Consider the following 16724-nt stretch of genomic DNA (forward strand, 5'->3'; position numbering starts at 1 on the left):
TTTCTATACAATTATGAACGGTACTGTACATGCATACATGCCAGCGAACCGCGAAAATCGGGAAAAAAACCGGGAATTTCTTTGCTCAGCAGCACTTACATTTTGCTTTAAAATTTTTTTTTTTGCTGAATTCTTATTTTAAAACTTGAGATTGATGCTTAGCATCTTTCTTTCAACTAGCCTAGAATTTATTATGTTCAAACTTCATCAGAGACACGCTATGCTGAATCAAAACTGAAAATAAGCAGAAAATAAGCGATCAAAAAATCGTATCAATATGCTGAACAAATGAGTATTGAATGAAATTGACTGATTTTCGGCTATTTTAATTGGGAATACAAAAGTACACGCACACCTTTTTATCTCAAACATAGGTACTTCAAATTTCCATTTCCTTAATAATATATTTAAAAAAAATTCTTATAAAACTCAAATTGTTTGATTTGTGTTATTCATGCATGTTGCGCTTTCATTGATAACCACATTCTTCATTAGGAAAGAAGTGTGAAAAAATGTCAATCATACATATGTGTATGAGTTTCGGAATAATGTTTATTAAGAATTCATTACAAAAAATCTAGAATTTAAAAATTTCTCCCTCAGCACGGTTTTGAAAATTTGAATTAAAATGTCAAATCAAAAGTCTTTATTACAACATTCTAGTGGCCGGACTGAAAATTCTTAGATTTTTTATTAATGTTGCAAATCCAAAATCCAGGTCAAACTCTAGATAACGCATTATCAAAAAAAAAGTTATCCAACAAAAAACTGAATTCTACCTAACATGAATCGTGAGTTAACATCAAAAGTGAAAATTTGAATTTAAATTAGAATTATGAAATCCAATTTGAAATTTAGTTTTAATTTATGGATGAATAATTAAATCCAAAATTGACTGTTCATGATCAACTTTCAAATATCAGAATCCAGAGCTCAACAGCAAAATTCAATACGAGGGCATTAAACAAACAAATTTTTCATTGGAACTTCAACTTGAAATTTTCAGATAACATGGCTATATATCAAAGCAATATTTTAACATATCCAAACCAGGAAAATAAATTTTATTAAAAGTGAAATTTTTGTCATAGTTTGAGGAGAAGGTGGCAATATTCGACAAGATTTCGCAGGATTCTAGTATTATTTTCTACTAAAATTATTTTCTTGATTTTGATGATTTTCTTGCATTTAAATGTGTTAATATTATGTTTTCTGTGAAGTATCCAAACAAATATTCATACACATAAATGTCCACTGCTTTGGTAGAAAAAAAAAACCGATGTACAGATTTCTTTAACCGGGGAAATCATATATTATCTTACGGAAAAACCGGGAATTCGAAAAAGGTAACTCGCTGGTCACCCTGATATTATTGTGTATTTTCTCCATTTGTCGTCAGAACTAAACTAATGCTAAATGAATGATTTTCTCATAAACCTCATGAATTTTGTGTAGCATTTTTTTCTGGATTACTTCTTTGAATGTTTTCTAGCGCAGCAGTGTTTTTGTACCTAAATTTATGTATGTTTTGTTTTTGAGCATTGGTAATTTTTATCAATTACTTCTTAATGACCTCTATTTTAGTTTCTCTTAACTTACTTTGCTATAACAACCATTCTAATTACGAATGTGCGAAATGCGTATTTCCCAGAATTGTTATAATCTTAGTACAGATGAATATATATATATATATATATATATATATATATATATATATATATATATATATATATATATATATATATATATATATATATATATATATATATATATATATATATATATATTACAGTTTTGTTCGAAAAAATACATAGCAAACCCAAACATATGTAGATTCGAAGTTCGATATGAAACCTTTAAAATGAAATAAAAACAACAATCATTTTATAAGAACAGAAGATGCACAGTATCAAGTTTGTGATAAAAGTGAAAAATGTAGACTAATTTAAAAAAAATTTTTCGACCAGCTGGAAAAAATATGTTTTTTTTTCAAATTCGTTGACAAATGCACGGGAATCCAATAAACAACTCCATAATAATCTTCTTCATAAAATACACAAACCCGTATTATTTTTTTAGAAAGTGGATTAAGTTTACACGAGTTAATAACATTTAACCTAGAACTTAGTGGCGCTGCTATTTTTTTTTCCAACACCACTGTATAACTTGTTCAAAGATAAAAAGTTCAAGTTTAAAAGTTAAAGTTTTTAGAATTTTGGAATTCTCCGAATGAATTTCCAAACGCATCAAAACGTCGTGCCCGGTAAATCGAGTGTCAAAGCTGAACCGAATAATAGTTGAAAGCTTATGTTTTTCAAAAAAAATTATATAAGTGAACGTTATGAAATTAATTTAAATATTTAGGTCAGCCTGAAACATATGTATGCAGTTTCTAGGCCACCCTACTGAAACGGTCCATGGCTTGCTTAGTATTAAAAAGTCCTCAGAATTAAAACTTCAACTAGACACGAATGTTTCATCTTTTTTTTTCTTTAACAATAAAAAGATTCCTCCGCTCTGCGTTGCTAGAAGCATCTGTAGTATCAAAATATTTTAAGTCCATACTCTGCGAAAAAATGGACCCCTTCGGTTTGAAACTTCATACATATTTCTTAATTTATAAATTGCATTCAGATAATAGGTAATTGTCACCGTTTCTCTCTTTTTCAACCAGATTCGATGGGCTTCCGGTCGCCGTCGATGAGCGCCCTGGCCGGCCAAACGTCCCCGGCCCAGGGCCGATCGTTGCGCGAGTATGAGGAGCAGATGTCCGCCCTGCGCAAGGAGAACTTCAACCTCAAGCTGCGCATTTACTTCCTGGAGGAGAACACTGGAATGGGTGGAGGCAGCAGTGCCAGTGGGAGTGCCGGCGTTGGAGCCGTCGTTGGGCCCACCGGCAGTGGATCCTCCCTGATCGGGGGTCACGCTTCTGTGCCTCCGTCTTCCGAGGGAGGTGCGCCGGAAAATTTGTTCCGCCAGAATATCGATCTGAAGGTAAGTTGGGTTTTTGGTTCACGAGATGGATGACTAAATTAGTGGAGCATGAATTTATTACTTTCGCGGTTGAACGCATTGAGTAAACATAAATTTGCTTATACTCAATTTAATGCGCCCAAAGACATTTAGCTGTAAATTTCATCAAAAGAAAAACCCTCCGAACATTTTTTTTTTGTTATTCAAAAAATAATTATTTCCACAGGTTGAGGTGGAATCCCTGCGGCGTGATCTGCAAGAGAAGCAGGATCTGCTGTGCCAAGCGGCCAAAGCCATGGAGCTGATGGAGGCTAGCCAGCGGAAGGCCGACGAGCAACACCAGGAAATCATCGGCGACATGGAGCATCGATTGGAGATGCTGCAGCATGAAATTAAAACCATGGAGGCGGCCGAAAGGCAACAGCACCAGCAGATCGCTGCCAGTAATGCCACCGTGAATCTAACCGGTCGCGCTCGATTCAACGAAACCGGTCTGCTGGATTTCCTGGACAAGATGGAGCATCGCGATTTGAGCGTTCAGGATAAACTGCACAGCGCCGATATGGAGAATGCAATCCGGCAGTGCCACGAGCAGAACGAAGAACTCTGCCACAGGATCGGAGAGCTGCACAAACAGCTGGAGGAGAAGGAACGGTTGATTTCAAGCATGGAGGCCGATTTGAACGAACTACGGTTCGAGTGTGCCGAGATGAAGGACAAACTCGAGGAGAACGACAGATCAACGTCGGATGCAGAGGTAAGTTCAATAGTAATCATTTAAACAGTAAAAATAACAACTGAATTTTAAACAAAAAACTGGATCAGCGAATGATAAAAATGCTTCAAAATTCAGTCAATGATAAGGAAGAACAGGCGATGCACTTGGAGCTGGAAACGAGGGTTTTGAAATCGTTGACTGCTCACCTGGAGGAACGAAACCGCCGGTTGAAGGAAGACTGTTGCAAGCAGCTGAAAATCATCACCGATCAAACGCGGCTTGTTCAAGAAATGAGCGTAATTGATTTTTGTTCTTTGGCGATTGCTAGGCATTTTTGAGAATTCAAATGAAAGATTCTTTAAATATCAGAAGTTTTTAGCATTGAATCTATTTTACAGTTGTTATATTGAATCTTTAACGAATTTTACGTTTTCATTGTTGTTGTACCGTGCAGTATTCTAAGAGCTTCTTAAAAAATTTCTATCATAATTTTTACACGTTCTACTTTACCGAATACAATCGTCAGTGGTAATTAAACTGGAAAAAAATTTGTTATAACAAAACCACATTAAGCAATCAATACTCAACCTTATTACAGTAGAAATTTAAAAAATTACACAAGATGCCAGAAATAACAATCCTTGACAGAACAAATTTAAAAAAAATGACTTCAACGACAAAAATAACAAAAAACGAAATTAAGAAACATTCCAAAATAACAATAAAATGACAAAAATAACAAAATTGATGGAACAAAAATGACAAAAAATAGGCATAAATGATGAAAGTTACATGTAAAAAAAAGATACAAAAATGAGATAATAAACAAAATGACAGAAATGACAAAAATCTTACAAAGGACACAACCCGAGCAGACTTTGATGTCCAAATCCATAGCTAACTGAAACCAAAATCAGCTATCAATACCAAAATTATAGCATAAAGTTTGTTTTTCTCGTTGGCCTCCATTGATACATAAATATGTTAGAATATGATGGCAAAATAACACCAAAATAAAGCATCGACAGCAAATTGGCTGGACATTTTGGTATTGGTATTGAGGTTTCATTCATTTTGATAAAGGGGAAAAGTGAGATCAAAATGATAGCAAGATTTGGTACTCAATTTTCTGTGAAGATAAATTAGTTTCATTGAATTGAAAACAAACAGCAAATTCGTTCAGTATCGGCATGGCACGCACGTGATTTTGTGTTGATTTATCTGTCATAGCAAAAAGAGGCATCATTCATTATCTTATATCATAGGTATTCATTTTCACAGATTCAAAATTAGAATACCAAACTGATCAAACTAGCATGGCATCATAGCAAAATTTGTTCTGCTCGGGAAACGATAGAAATGACAAAATAGAAAATTGCGACAATAAAATCACCCAATTAACCTGAATAACCAATGACGAAAATAACTTAAATGAATAAGTTGGCACAAATGATACCTACATCAAAACATATTGATCGATAGCCAGACTTTGAGTTTTCCTGGGCATTAGAATTGTGAAGCTCTCTAACCCACTCTTACAAAGAACTGCACGGTTACATCAATGTTGCAAAAAGTACATTGTAATCCCATAAATTGACTCTGCTATTTCCTTCCGAATAATCGTTGCCTTATCGTAGGACATAATTTCCTCGAAGAGCTCCTACCAATTGCGCCACAATGAGCACGCTTCCAAGTTCAAACAGGAACGAAACAAATTGCTGTTCGAAATAGAGCAACTCAAGATTCAAGCCCTAACGGTGCGAAATAAAATTCGGCCGAAAAGCATGCCCGCGCCCTGCGAGCCGGAAGCTCTCTACGATATGTTTCCCACCAGGTTGAGCACTTCGGTATCTCGGTCCTGTTCCGCTGCTTCGCCGTCTCCCAGTCGTGCCCAGTCCAAAGATTCTTGCAACTGGCATTCGTCAACGTTGCGGCGAGAAGACAGCGAACTAATGGGAAGAAATAGTTTTGGCAATCTGTATCTGGGACGCAGAATCGCTGGTTCCGAGTCGGAGATTTTCGCTAGCCAGTTCAACGAAGATCGCAACCAACGATCGAGAAGTGCCCTGGACTGGCCACTGTCCAACCGAACTGCCCGTAACCATCGGTTTGACAAAATTAAGGTTTTATCACAAGATATTTGTTTCTCTCTGAAAAGTTTCACTCAACAACGTTCTTTCAACGTTTCAGGCATTGATAAGTGAATTCAAAAATCTCAAGCCTTGAAATGTTTCGAAATTTACCAAATGTTATAAGCAAAAATATACCTATCAATTATTCAACAGTATTCCAGTGTTTTTCATCGATGATCAATCGAGCTGAAGTTTAATAGAAGTTTATTAACTGAATTTATTTCGTTTCAGGTTCATCGATTGAAGAAGGATCTCTTCGAGACAAAGTCCGAGCTGGCCGACAAGCTGTGCATGCTGGACGATGCCGAGACGAAGCTGAAGGAAAAGACCGCCGAGCATCTGAAGTCGGTCCACGTGGTTCAAAATTTGCTGAAAACGATCACCGAACGGGAGAAGGAAATCGCTCGGCTGAAGCGAAATTCGGTAAGTTGTCTATGATGTTTGTCTTACAGTTTTGACAAAAAAATGTGTGATTTTGAATTGATTTGTTTTGTTCCGGTCTGATCCTGTGTTACCCGCGCTGTGCAGAACTCAGAACCAACCGCCAAAGAACCCGCCGTTAAAAAGGTACAGGCACTTCACAAAGAACTAAACCCCAGTACCAAACTGTTTATGAAGCGTCCATTACTTAGGCTGATCATCCGATCATGAACCGTTTATAATTTTGAAACTCTTTCCCTTTCTATTTGTGAATAGATACCTTCAAAACCTGCACGAGCTACACTAAGTTTGTTCGGTCGAAGATAAAATTGAACTAGAATTTTTTTCAATCATCACAATAATCGCCTGCCAAATTCATCGGAATTCGTTAAAAAAACTCAGTTTCTTAGCTTTGCATGCCTCTCACACCCTGATGATGGAATAATTTGCGGCAGAGACAAATTTTCATTAAATATAATTTTTGACGTTATTATCAGCTGTTGGTAATCAAGATTTTTATCAGGTTTGTCAAATTTAAGTTTACTTATTGATTTTTTGATTTTGGTGAATACTGGTGAAGGTTTTATCGTTTGCTCAAAAATATCCACTTGAATAAAAGCACATTAAGAATCTGCAAAGACCACGGCGAACCCGAAACTTCGGATTGAAATATTTTGATCTTTGAGCATTCTTAAAATTTGGAAGAATTTGTGGGAAATTAACAATTCAAGCTGTTATTGTTGCTTCTTCGAACATCATACTTTTCAACTTATCGAATCGAGAGAAAAAAATCATGCGCATAAATCAAACTCGACATTGACTAATCAGTATCAGTAATAGGTATCTGATCGTGACTAAACCCACACTAAATGTTACAAAAATAAAAAGCAAGATCACTTGTTGGGATGTTAACCATCTTGTTAATGAAACCATCACACATATACCTCCAGATGCACCGAGTTAAATGTGAAAGGTTCACGGTTCCCTCAAAAAACGTTTCCATTCATGAGGCATCAATTGCTAACGCTCTCCTTCTCCTTTCCACAGCAAATTTCGAACCCGGACAACAATGAAACATCCAACGCACTGGCAGCTTCTGCACCAATAGTGGACCAGAACGAGCAACCCGTTTCCCAGGACGAATACGACGCCCTGTGCCGGCGGTTGAAGGCGCTACAGAAGAAGAACGACAGCCTGATCCAACGGATTACCAGTGGCTGCACCAATGATCGCAGCAACGAGAACATCATCATCAAACAGCTGAACGAAGAACTGATTCAGGCGAGGGAGGAAACCGACAAAGCCAACCGGTGGCGCAAGGAATGCGTAGAGCTCTGCCAGATATCGACCGCCCGGCTGGAAGAACTGGCCGGCTTCCTGGATTCGCTTCTTAAGAACAAAGAGTTTAGTGGCTCGCTTTCGATGGATCGGAGGAAGGCGATCAGAAAGGCTGTAGACAGGAGCCTGGACTTGAGCAGGAGTTTGAACATGTCGATATCGGTAACTGGATTTTCGCTTCCTGAAAATAGTTTGGCTCATTTGAGCTGTTTGAGCGGCTTCCTCGATGGAACAGGGGTAGAAGAAAGCTTCTTAGGAAACAATAAGGAGAACAAGAATTTCAATTCTGCGAATATTGTCGGTGGAAGTGCGGCCAAGGTCATTGAAAGTCTGGAAGCCGAAAATCGTGAATTGCGAGGACAGCTCGAAGGCCAACGTGGTCGAAAGAGTGTCGAAGTAAAAAGAAGGTTGATACCCGTACTGACGGAACCTCTTTCAGATTCGGAAGCATGGTCTGAACCGGATCGAGATGTTTCTTTGGCCCGTATCGGGCTGGAAGAACGAGCATCTGTTAACAACTCGGCCAGTAAAGGAAAGCCTGCCAATGGCAGAGGAACCATCCTTCAGGAACTTAGTTCCACCTCTGAGAATGAGGCCAACATTGGTCTATCTAGAAAGCAAATCCAAGAGCTCAAACAACTACAAGAAAGTCTGCAAGAGAAGGATAGTAAAATTCTGGAGATCCAAAGTCGGTTAGTAGACTTGGACAGTAAGCTTCAGGAAGAAAGAATGAAGGCCTCAAGAACCCAGGCAGAATTAGAAAATACTCGTCACGTAAATCAACGGCTAGAGAAAGAAAATGGTGTTCAAATGGAACGAATCAGTGAAACGGAAGTGCGGCTGAACGAACTCACCCGTGAAATTCACCAGAAAGATGAAATTATCGAAAAGCTCAAGAAAGATAGAGAGCAAGCATTCGTTGATCTACGAGTCGCGGTCATGAAACTCGATACACTGCGCTCCGAACATCAGGAAATTCAACATAAACACCAAACCCAAATAGACAACTTACTTGCTCAAGAAAGAAAACGCTTAGAAAATCTCCGTCAGGAACTAACAGAGTCTTTCGACAGTCAATTAAAAGCTAAACAAGCATCCTTTGATGCTAGCCTTACAGAAAGCTACATATCCAAAAACATCTACCAAGAAAAAATAAAAGAACTAAACGAGCTGCACTTCCGGCTAGAAGACGCCCATCTAAATTTAGTTACAATGTCCGAAGAGGAATCAAAACTCAAGCACAAAGTGACCGAGGCCGAAAAGAGTGTACAAACCATGCGCAAGACATTGGATGAAACCACCCTTCAGGCTTCCAAGGCTGCCATTGAACGAACAAAGGCACTCAACGAAAAACGGATGCTTGAAGACGAACTAAAACACGTTCGCACGGACCTTGAAACCATCAAGGCAGAGAAAAACAAACTCAACACACAATTAGTAGAGCTTCAAGCATTAATGCAGGCCCAAGCAGCCCAACGATCACCACCCAAACGCCTCAACAGTAGCACATCTGGTGCCGAAGGATCTGCCGGATCCGGATATACATCGGAAGAACTGCTCGTAGCAGGAGTCAATCGGTGCGCCATCAAAACCGAAAGCAGCAAACGTCGGCTGGAGAACTCTTCGCCCGATCTCGGTATCGAAAGTGACGCCGGGCGCCTGTCCAACACCGAAAGCGTCGGTAAGCAGAGGGGAACGGAAACCGGAACAAGTCCGGCAAGGCCACTGCTCAAAACACTGGAACTCACCAAGTCAATGAGCGACCTGTTGCTAGTGGAATCGAAAGAAGAAGGTAAGTTCAATTTAAAAAAATCACATTTGATTCGTCTTCAATAAGAAATCGCTTTTTTTTTACCTCCGCAGCCAAACCGCAGCTCAATTCGTCTGGGGAGGTCGAAGGCGGTGAGAGTAACCGATTGTCCGTGAATCACGATTGCGTCAAAATCGAGGCCGACTTTGCCGAGCTGAAGCGTCGCTACAAGCAAACCCGGCGGCACCTGGAGCTCGCCTACGACAGTATCAAATCGTCCAACAAACGTAAGGAGCAGTTGGAACGGGATATCAAGCAGCAAATCCAGAAGACGAACGTGGTGCTGAAAACGGTCCGCACAAACATGACCAACGAGCTGGAGAAGTCTGCCTCCGGTGGCGCCTTGCCGTCGAGCAGTAGCTAGTTTGGTGGTGGTGTTCACCTGTTTCGTCCCGGTGGTGTTAAACCCGTTTCGTCCCATAACATTGGGAACAATCATTAACCAACCATCATTCCTGAGACAAGCGTGTGTCGTTCTGTGGTTGTGCATCGAATGAATAGTGGCAAACGTGCTGCCTGCGCTAAAAAAATTGTTTCCAGCCGTGTGGTAACTGCGTGCGCAATAAGCCTTCTCCCGTGTCCGTAGAGGAAATAATATTGTACAGTAGCACCTTTCTAGGACCCTGTATATGTGTAACTACGAGTGAATATTTTTGCGTAGGAGAGAATGTTTGTGATCTTTAGGTAATAAGCCGTTAGAAGAAGGATACCATTAATGAACTCATGCTTGAACTTATTTTATAATTAATATTTGTTTTTGATTTGTTCTGTAATTCGAAACAAGTGACTGACCTTTATCTTAACTCTACGAATGTATGATTTTTTTTCACAAGCGCAAAACTCAAAACAAAACTTTGTGAGTAAAACTAACTTATTTGTAGAACACACTACTAGTTCGATTTTAGCCGATGCTGTTTGTAAACAATAAAGAAAAATATGTTTTACCTAAATTTTTTTAAAGGACATGATATTTTTCGATGACAAATTCCTGGTGTGGTCTGCTACCCTACCTACATAGTGGACAATTTTGCTAAATCCAGGTTAATGACATGAGATGAATTTTAAGTTGAATGACAATAATAATTTTTAATCGAGTTTAACACTGGTCTTCTGCAAAACACACAGCTTAATAATCACGAAAATTACAATCGTTAAAAAAATCTCTCTCAGCCCAATAGTCGTAAATTGATATAGGAAGATGATATTCGATTCAGTAAAATACAGTATCTAAAAGATCTAAAAAATGTGCAAAAGTTTTGCATCGATACTCTATAAAGGGCGAAACGCAATCCCCACGAAGTTTGGATACCAAAATAGCCACAAAATCTTCCATCGTTGTGCTGTCGGAGTGTTGCAAAGACAAGCGTTGATGTAGATATTCGGCTAGGTACCGGAATTGTTCCCTTTCACTTTGGGTAGCTGAGCTCGTCAACACCGGCAACAGTTGAAAAGCAAAGTTTCGAAAATCGGCATTCATCCTCGAATCAAGTTTGTTTAGTTCTAAAAGGGAGAAAAAAAAATCATTGAATTATTAGTAGGTAGAAAGCAATTTTCTTTTTGGTAAAAATTAAACTATCACCGAATCCAACCTAGTCCAGCCAAGCTAACCTCGTAGAAACTGGTACGGCTCTTGAGTGTGAAACGTTTCCGGTGAAAACTTATTTTGCACTGATGGTTATCATCAAGTGGGTACTGAGCTTATCTAGAAAGCCGTATTCAGCCTCGCCTAGACTTGTTGCTTGTTTAAGCATCCATGCGCTACGCTACGAAATGTGCAGTTGAAGCCTTTTGCTTTGTTCATTCACAAAGAACTCGAGCGAGATACCTTCACATGAATAAGTTTGTTTGGAAGAAAGCAAGATAATTAACTGGGTACTACAACACGTAGTTGATAATATGTTCTGTTTATCGAATTTTGCACTGAGAGGTTGATAGTTATCACAAGGGCGCTAAATTGTTGACATTACTTAATAAACGATGACTCAAAATTGATTCAGATTCATTCACCTGGATAAATTTTGTACGATTGGACTTAAAACGTACATTCATGTCTCCGTTACCAATGTTTGTTTGATCGTACAAATTGATTATCTTCATTTTAGATTTGGTTGAGTAGTTTTATGCGCTCGGAAAAGGCCGTCATGGGATAAATTGATATGGAGTTGATTTTGAATTTCTAGTTAATTCAAGGGCAAGGGCTGCGGAAAAATCGAGTCAGCAGAACAGCTTGAAAAGCAGTTGGACAGCATTTCTGGTAAGTTATTAGGACAGCTGGAAATTTCAAAAAAGTTAATTGGTAGAAGAACTTGATAAAAAGATAAAAAAAACAGCGAGTCAAGAAGACAGCTAAATTTCTTTATACATTTCCACAGAGTTGTGAGAAAACAGTTTGCAAAAGCAAAAAACAAGACGGGTAGAGAGCTTGAAAAAAGAAAATTTTATAAACAAAAGCAGCGAGTCGAAGGGACAGCTGGAAAAGATTGGACATTTCCAACGAGTTAAGCATTCAGCTTAAATTCCAAAAAAAAACGAGTTGAGAGAACAACAATTAAAAAAAATAGTTGAAAAATCTTCGAGCATTTAAAAGTAGTTGAGTGAGAAGACAGCTTGAAACTGCGGAAAAGCGAGTCGGGAAGATAGTTAGGAAAACAAAATAAACAGCAAGTCAACAGGAAAAAAAAAAATTGGGTTAAGCATTTGAAGTAAGTTCAGAGAACAGCTAAAAAGCTAATCGGGAGGACAGCTTGGAAATTTAATGGAATCCATTAAAGATGTTTTTATTTTTTACCAAATCAATTGAAAATTTATATTTCTTTGTAAATTGTATTGCAATGCGAATCAATATCACAAATTTGAAAACTTATCCGAAGCTTCGTCGAATGCTGATGAATATTTAATATGTCTCATTCCTCAGACCATGCGTTTTAAGCTTTCGTCAACCAAAAGTCGAACAAAAGCTTTCAATTATGGCAACGCGTGTCTATTGTCAAACTAAAGTTTACTTGTTTTTTCAATTGTTTTGATTTACGAACAAATCGCGGATCCATCGATCCATTACCAAATCATCTTCATAATTCTGGTAAGAGTTTATTCGTTAGAATCAAGATTACTTTTCCGTTAATAATTGATCCTTTTTCAAGTGCAATGAACGCCGATCTGCGGGATCTTGCCTTCCGGATGCTGCCGACGCTGGACGCCCAGTCTACGCAGGTCGACAAGGCCCAGTTCCTGTACCTGGCCGACTACATCAAGTCCCGACTTGCGGGCAGTGACTACAACAAGGCCGTCCACGAGCTCGGTATGATCATGCTGTCAAAGATGCGGGGCTTCTACGCCATCAACGTGATCAACGCTGCCTGTAAAACGTACGAAGAGGTGGCCCAAACGCTGCATCAGTGTGCCTAGATGTTGTGGGGTGGTTGGGGAGTTCCGGAATCATTGGGAGTTAGGGAGATGATCAATTAGGTCGTCAGTTGATCGAGTCGGAACGGGTAGGTACGTTATTCCACACTTGGAAGTTGAGGAAACATTTGTGAAGTATTTTTATCCACACGTTTTGTTGGATAAGTGATTTTCTCAACCTGAACTAATAGTTGATTGTAACCGACAGGCTGCTTTAAAGTTAATAAATTACAAACTACAATTGGTAAACTATGTTGAAGGTCACCAAGAAATATTTTTATTGATTTCGACATTCTCGAACCGAGTATTACAAATTACTGATAGGCGCATCGGAATAAAATACCTATAACTTCCTTGAATGAATTCTGTTAATTTTTTATCATTTTACCGCTAGTTGTAACCACAAAAATATGATTGGTTTATCAGAAGCAACAAATTGCAACCGCTTTTTTGTGATTGTGACGTATAAAAAGAAAAACTGTCGTGAAAACAGTTGAGTATAGGCAAAGGTTGCAAGCTGTGTAGCACTATGAATGCCGAACTACGCGATTTGGCGCTCCGGATCATCCCGGTGCTCGAGGGACCAGTCTCGCCGACGGCCAAAGATTTGTTTCTTTATGTATCCAAGTATATCAACGATCAAGTGCCATCGGCTAGCACAGTGGGCAAGGCTGAGTTGGGTATCATTATGATCTCCAAGCTGAGAGGAACCTACGCCAGCATGGCCATCAACCGGCGGTGTAAAACCCATGACGACGTTGCGAAAGTATTGAACTGAAAAGTTGGCGTTTCACACCATTGTTGAGAATGTGCCTTTCTTCATCAATTTACATTTGTTCCTGTTTGTGATCTAAAATCCTTCACAGAGAACAAGCGCATAATCATGGTACGTACAAAAGCGTTGGATAAACGACGGGAAAGATCAATTTTCGAAGAAAAAAAATAACGAAAGTGAAACGTTATTTATTATTCAAATAAACGTGGCTGTATGTATTTGAATTTGCCTTAACTTCATCCACTAATTCCAGCTTGCGATATCACATGACAAGATTCATAAAAATGTACTTCAGCTGTGTTGATGGTTCTAAAATCTATGATACGATTAGTAGGAGTGCGTCGTTCAAAAAAAAATTCAATTTGTTGATGTTTTACAAAAAGTTATCTGTATGACAGAAATTATGCCAGTGAAAAAAGGGAAGGATATACCTACATAAGTACCTAACTTTAGTTACTTCAAAAACTCCAAAACAAAATATGACTAAATCGATTAACTAAATTGAGGGGAATAAATCCGTTTTTTTAGCCAGGTAAACAAAAGGTCAACTGTTTCGAAATCGTTCTACAAACCAATATCATGAGATCAAACATCGACACGTGCCTACACATTTTACACCTCGAATGATTGTTACATCACAACGATGCCTCTGTCTAAAATTCGTCCTCAGTATCCTCAGCTTATATTAGAATTTTTTTCCGTATTACGAATATGCGCGTGCTGCTACAAAGCGACAGTGTTGTTTGTTTTTGTGTTTTTGTTTGCTTCATATTTTAGTTACCTCTTTGTTTTTGAATCCGGTACTTTGGAATGTTTTGTAACACGTTTTCGATTAATTGGCACTGGTGTGTGTGTCTATGTCTGCGTTTTAACGATGCAACAAATGGCATGTGAGCATTCTATTTCGTATTATGAATCTCTTCCTAAGGTATAGTTACTTTAACGGCACTCGAACTTAGAATACAAAGCAATGATTATATTAATAGTGCATATCGGCTTCGTATCGAATATCAGAAGAGCGTGTGTAGAAATTGATTCGAAAAGTAAGTAAGTAGTGTGAGCAAAGTTATTACCAGCAAAGCTTCTACTGAATTGAACATTATGAAGAAATTTATCTACCGATGCATAGTATGAAGCGTTTTTCGTTAAGCGGCAAATGCTGTATTTGTAATTTTATTCTCGTTCAAATCACCAACAAATTTGATTACGCTCACATACTTCGTAACATTTCTTAAAATCCGCTAAATTTGGTTTTTTGTATCTGCTATTCGCTAATTGATCCAGGAACAATATTTGTCATAAGTTTCCTAACTGTGCTCCCGCTGTTTCTTTCCCAGCAAGATAACGTTCAAGCTTCATTCTTGCACTGGTAGAAGTGAGTTTTGTGGAAAGAGAAGTCTAGATTCTAACAGTAAAACCCTATAATGACTAGTTGGTAGAATTGTTTGCGTTGCTTTGTGCACTACTGTTGTTGAATTGATTGATTGCCACGATGTGTTTCTCTTCATGGTACGTCCTCAGAATGTGTCCCAGCACCGAAGACGTGTCGTTGTCGCTGAGCCACATCGTCATGGTTGAGGAGTTGTCCAGCATTGATAGTAGAGCTACGAGAAAAAGGAAAACCTCTAAGTTTGCAATTTCTTATTTAAACTACCAGGTCATTCACTCACCTATAAACATTTTTGGATTGCCTAAACTAATTTGTACTTGGGGCGAAGCTAATAGAACCTGCAGAATTGGAGAATCTGGCGACAGACCATCGCGCAGCTCAGTCAGACTTTTACTCCGATTTCCGAGAAGCCACTCGCACTGTGATAAAGAAAAGTTTTATTTCTAAATTAAATAACTAAACAGTAAAAAATCCAATGAAATACTCACAGCAGCCGCCTGATTGTTCCTGGTGGCCATCAGCGCATCACGAACGCTCCTTTCGTCGAAACCCATCTCCATGATCGAGTTGACCAGTTCCTGAACGGGGTACACGTCACGATCGGCGTACTGTCGGATGATATCCAACAGAGTCTCCACCGACTGCATTCGATCAACGAATTGCGAATCCTCGTCTAAAATTACTACTTCTCCTTGGTGATGCGCATCCGTCGTTACTTCCGGTGGTGAACTGGTCGTGGCCACTGGGGAAGAGCTAGAGGTGAAATTTTCTTGGTGCTCGTCGCCGGTTGGATCAGCCTTGACGGGTGAGTTGGGTACCGTGCGACCACCACTGGTGGTGCCACCGTGTGACGACGATGGAGCCTGCGTAGGATCGTCCTGCGTGGCGTTCGTTGCTATCGACGGAGTCGACTGAAGACAGGAAAGGGTATCACAGTTTAAAAGCTTGGCCGAACTGTCGTTTTGTATCAGCCAGTCCAGCGTTGCAGGGAAGTTGTTTCTGGTAAAAGGAGTGTTAGAACGTTTAATTATTAAAACTTGTTTGTTTTTAAATTGAAAATAAATGCATAAATGTTGAAAATACTGTCTATCTATAACGATAAGCCAGCAAGTAACAAAGCTAGATCAGAAAATTAATTTTTAAGATCAGTTTTTTTAATGTTATGAACCTTTATTAAAGGCCACATTAAAGGCATCCCATATACGCCAGATCACGCTCCACTTGGTCTAACCACTTCGCTTGTTGCACCCATGCTCGTTCCGTTTCTACCGGATTGACAGTGAGCACATGTTTTGCAGGGCAGTCGTCCGGCATTCTTGCTACATATCCTGCCCAGCGTATCCGGTCAGCCTTCACCACCTTCTGGATACTGGGTTCGCGTAAAGTCGAGCAAGCTCATGGTTCAACCTTCGCCTCCACACTCCGTTCTCCTGCACGTATTCACGGCATTTTTGGAGGATTTGCCGTAATGTGAAGATCTGGTCCGTCGTGAACCGTCCGTCCATGAAGCCGGCTTGATAACTTACCACGAATCTGTTTGCTTGTGGCGTTAGGCGGCTGAGTAGGATTTGGGACAACACTTTGTAGGTGGCATAGAGGACAGTGATCGCTTAGTAGTTCTCCCAGTCCAATTTGTCGCTCTTTTTGTAGATGGGACATATTACCCCTTCCTTCCACTCCTCCGGTAGCTGTTCTGTGTCCCAGATCCGGACCATCAACCGATGTAGGCAATCGGCCAACTTGATTAAGTTTGATTTTGATAAGTT

General features: G+C 39.2%; 2 protein-coding genes and 2 long non-coding RNA genes across 9 annotated transcripts in view; 2 read left to right on the forward strand and 2 right to left on the reverse strand.

Moving 5' to 3' along the window:
- The window catches only part of LOC129760408 (centrosomin), a 27679-nt gene extending 17338 nt beyond the window's left edge, over positions 1-10341 (forward strand). For 2 of the 3 annotated variants that reach the window (XM_055758058.1, XM_055758056.1), the window contains exons 3-8: positions 2675-2994; positions 3200-3730; positions 6055-6246; positions 6352-6390; positions 7291-9373; positions 9445-10341. In XM_055758058.1, coding sequence (XP_055614033.1) covers positions 2675-2994; positions 3200-3730; positions 6055-6246; positions 6352-6390; positions 7291-9373; positions 9445-9755 — 3476 coding nt within the window. In that variant the 3' untranslated portion in view covers positions 9756-10341. The remainder of the gene's footprint in view (positions 1-2674; positions 2995-3199; positions 3731-6054; positions 6247-6351; positions 6391-7290; positions 9374-9444) is intronic. The other variant, XM_055758057.1, reaches the window with a different exon arrangement.
- Positions 10108-11528, reverse strand: LOC129760411 (uncharacterized). Its single transcript, XR_008740339.1, has 2 exons — positions 10981-11528; positions 10108-10891 (listed from the first exon to the last, which is right to left on the reverse strand). It is a non-coding gene; the product is annotated as an uncharacterized LOC129760411 (long non-coding RNA).
- LOC129760412 (uncharacterized) lies at positions 10942-13792 on the forward strand. The gene is made up of 3 exons (XR_008740340.1): positions 10942-11430; positions 11494-12470; positions 12532-13792. It is a non-coding gene; the product is annotated as an uncharacterized LOC129760412 (long non-coding RNA).
- The window catches only part of LOC129760409 (ubiquitin-associated domain-containing protein 1), a 21560-nt gene continuing 18588 nt past the window's right edge, over positions 13753-16724 (reverse strand). For 3 of the 4 annotated variants that reach the window (XM_055758061.1, XM_055758060.1, XM_055758059.1), the window contains exons 6-8: positions 15447-15957; positions 15239-15377; positions 13754-15172 (exon numbers count right to left, since the gene is read on the reverse strand). In XM_055758061.1, coding sequence (XP_055614036.1) covers positions 14997-15172; positions 15239-15377; positions 15447-15957 — 826 coding nt within the window. In that variant the 3' untranslated portion in view covers positions 13754-14996. Of the gene's footprint in view, positions 15173-15238; positions 15378-15446; positions 15958-16724 lie in introns of all 4 variants that reach the window. The other variant, XM_055758062.1, reaches the window with a different exon arrangement.

Source organism: Uranotaenia lowii, unplaced genomic scaffold (assembly GCF_029784155.1).
Source record: "Uranotaenia lowii strain MFRU-FL unplaced genomic scaffold, ASM2978415v1 HiC_scaffold_60, whole genome shotgun sequence".
In the NCBI taxonomy this organism is placed as follows: domain Eukaryota; kingdom Metazoa; phylum Arthropoda; class Insecta; order Diptera; family Culicidae; genus Uranotaenia; species Uranotaenia lowii.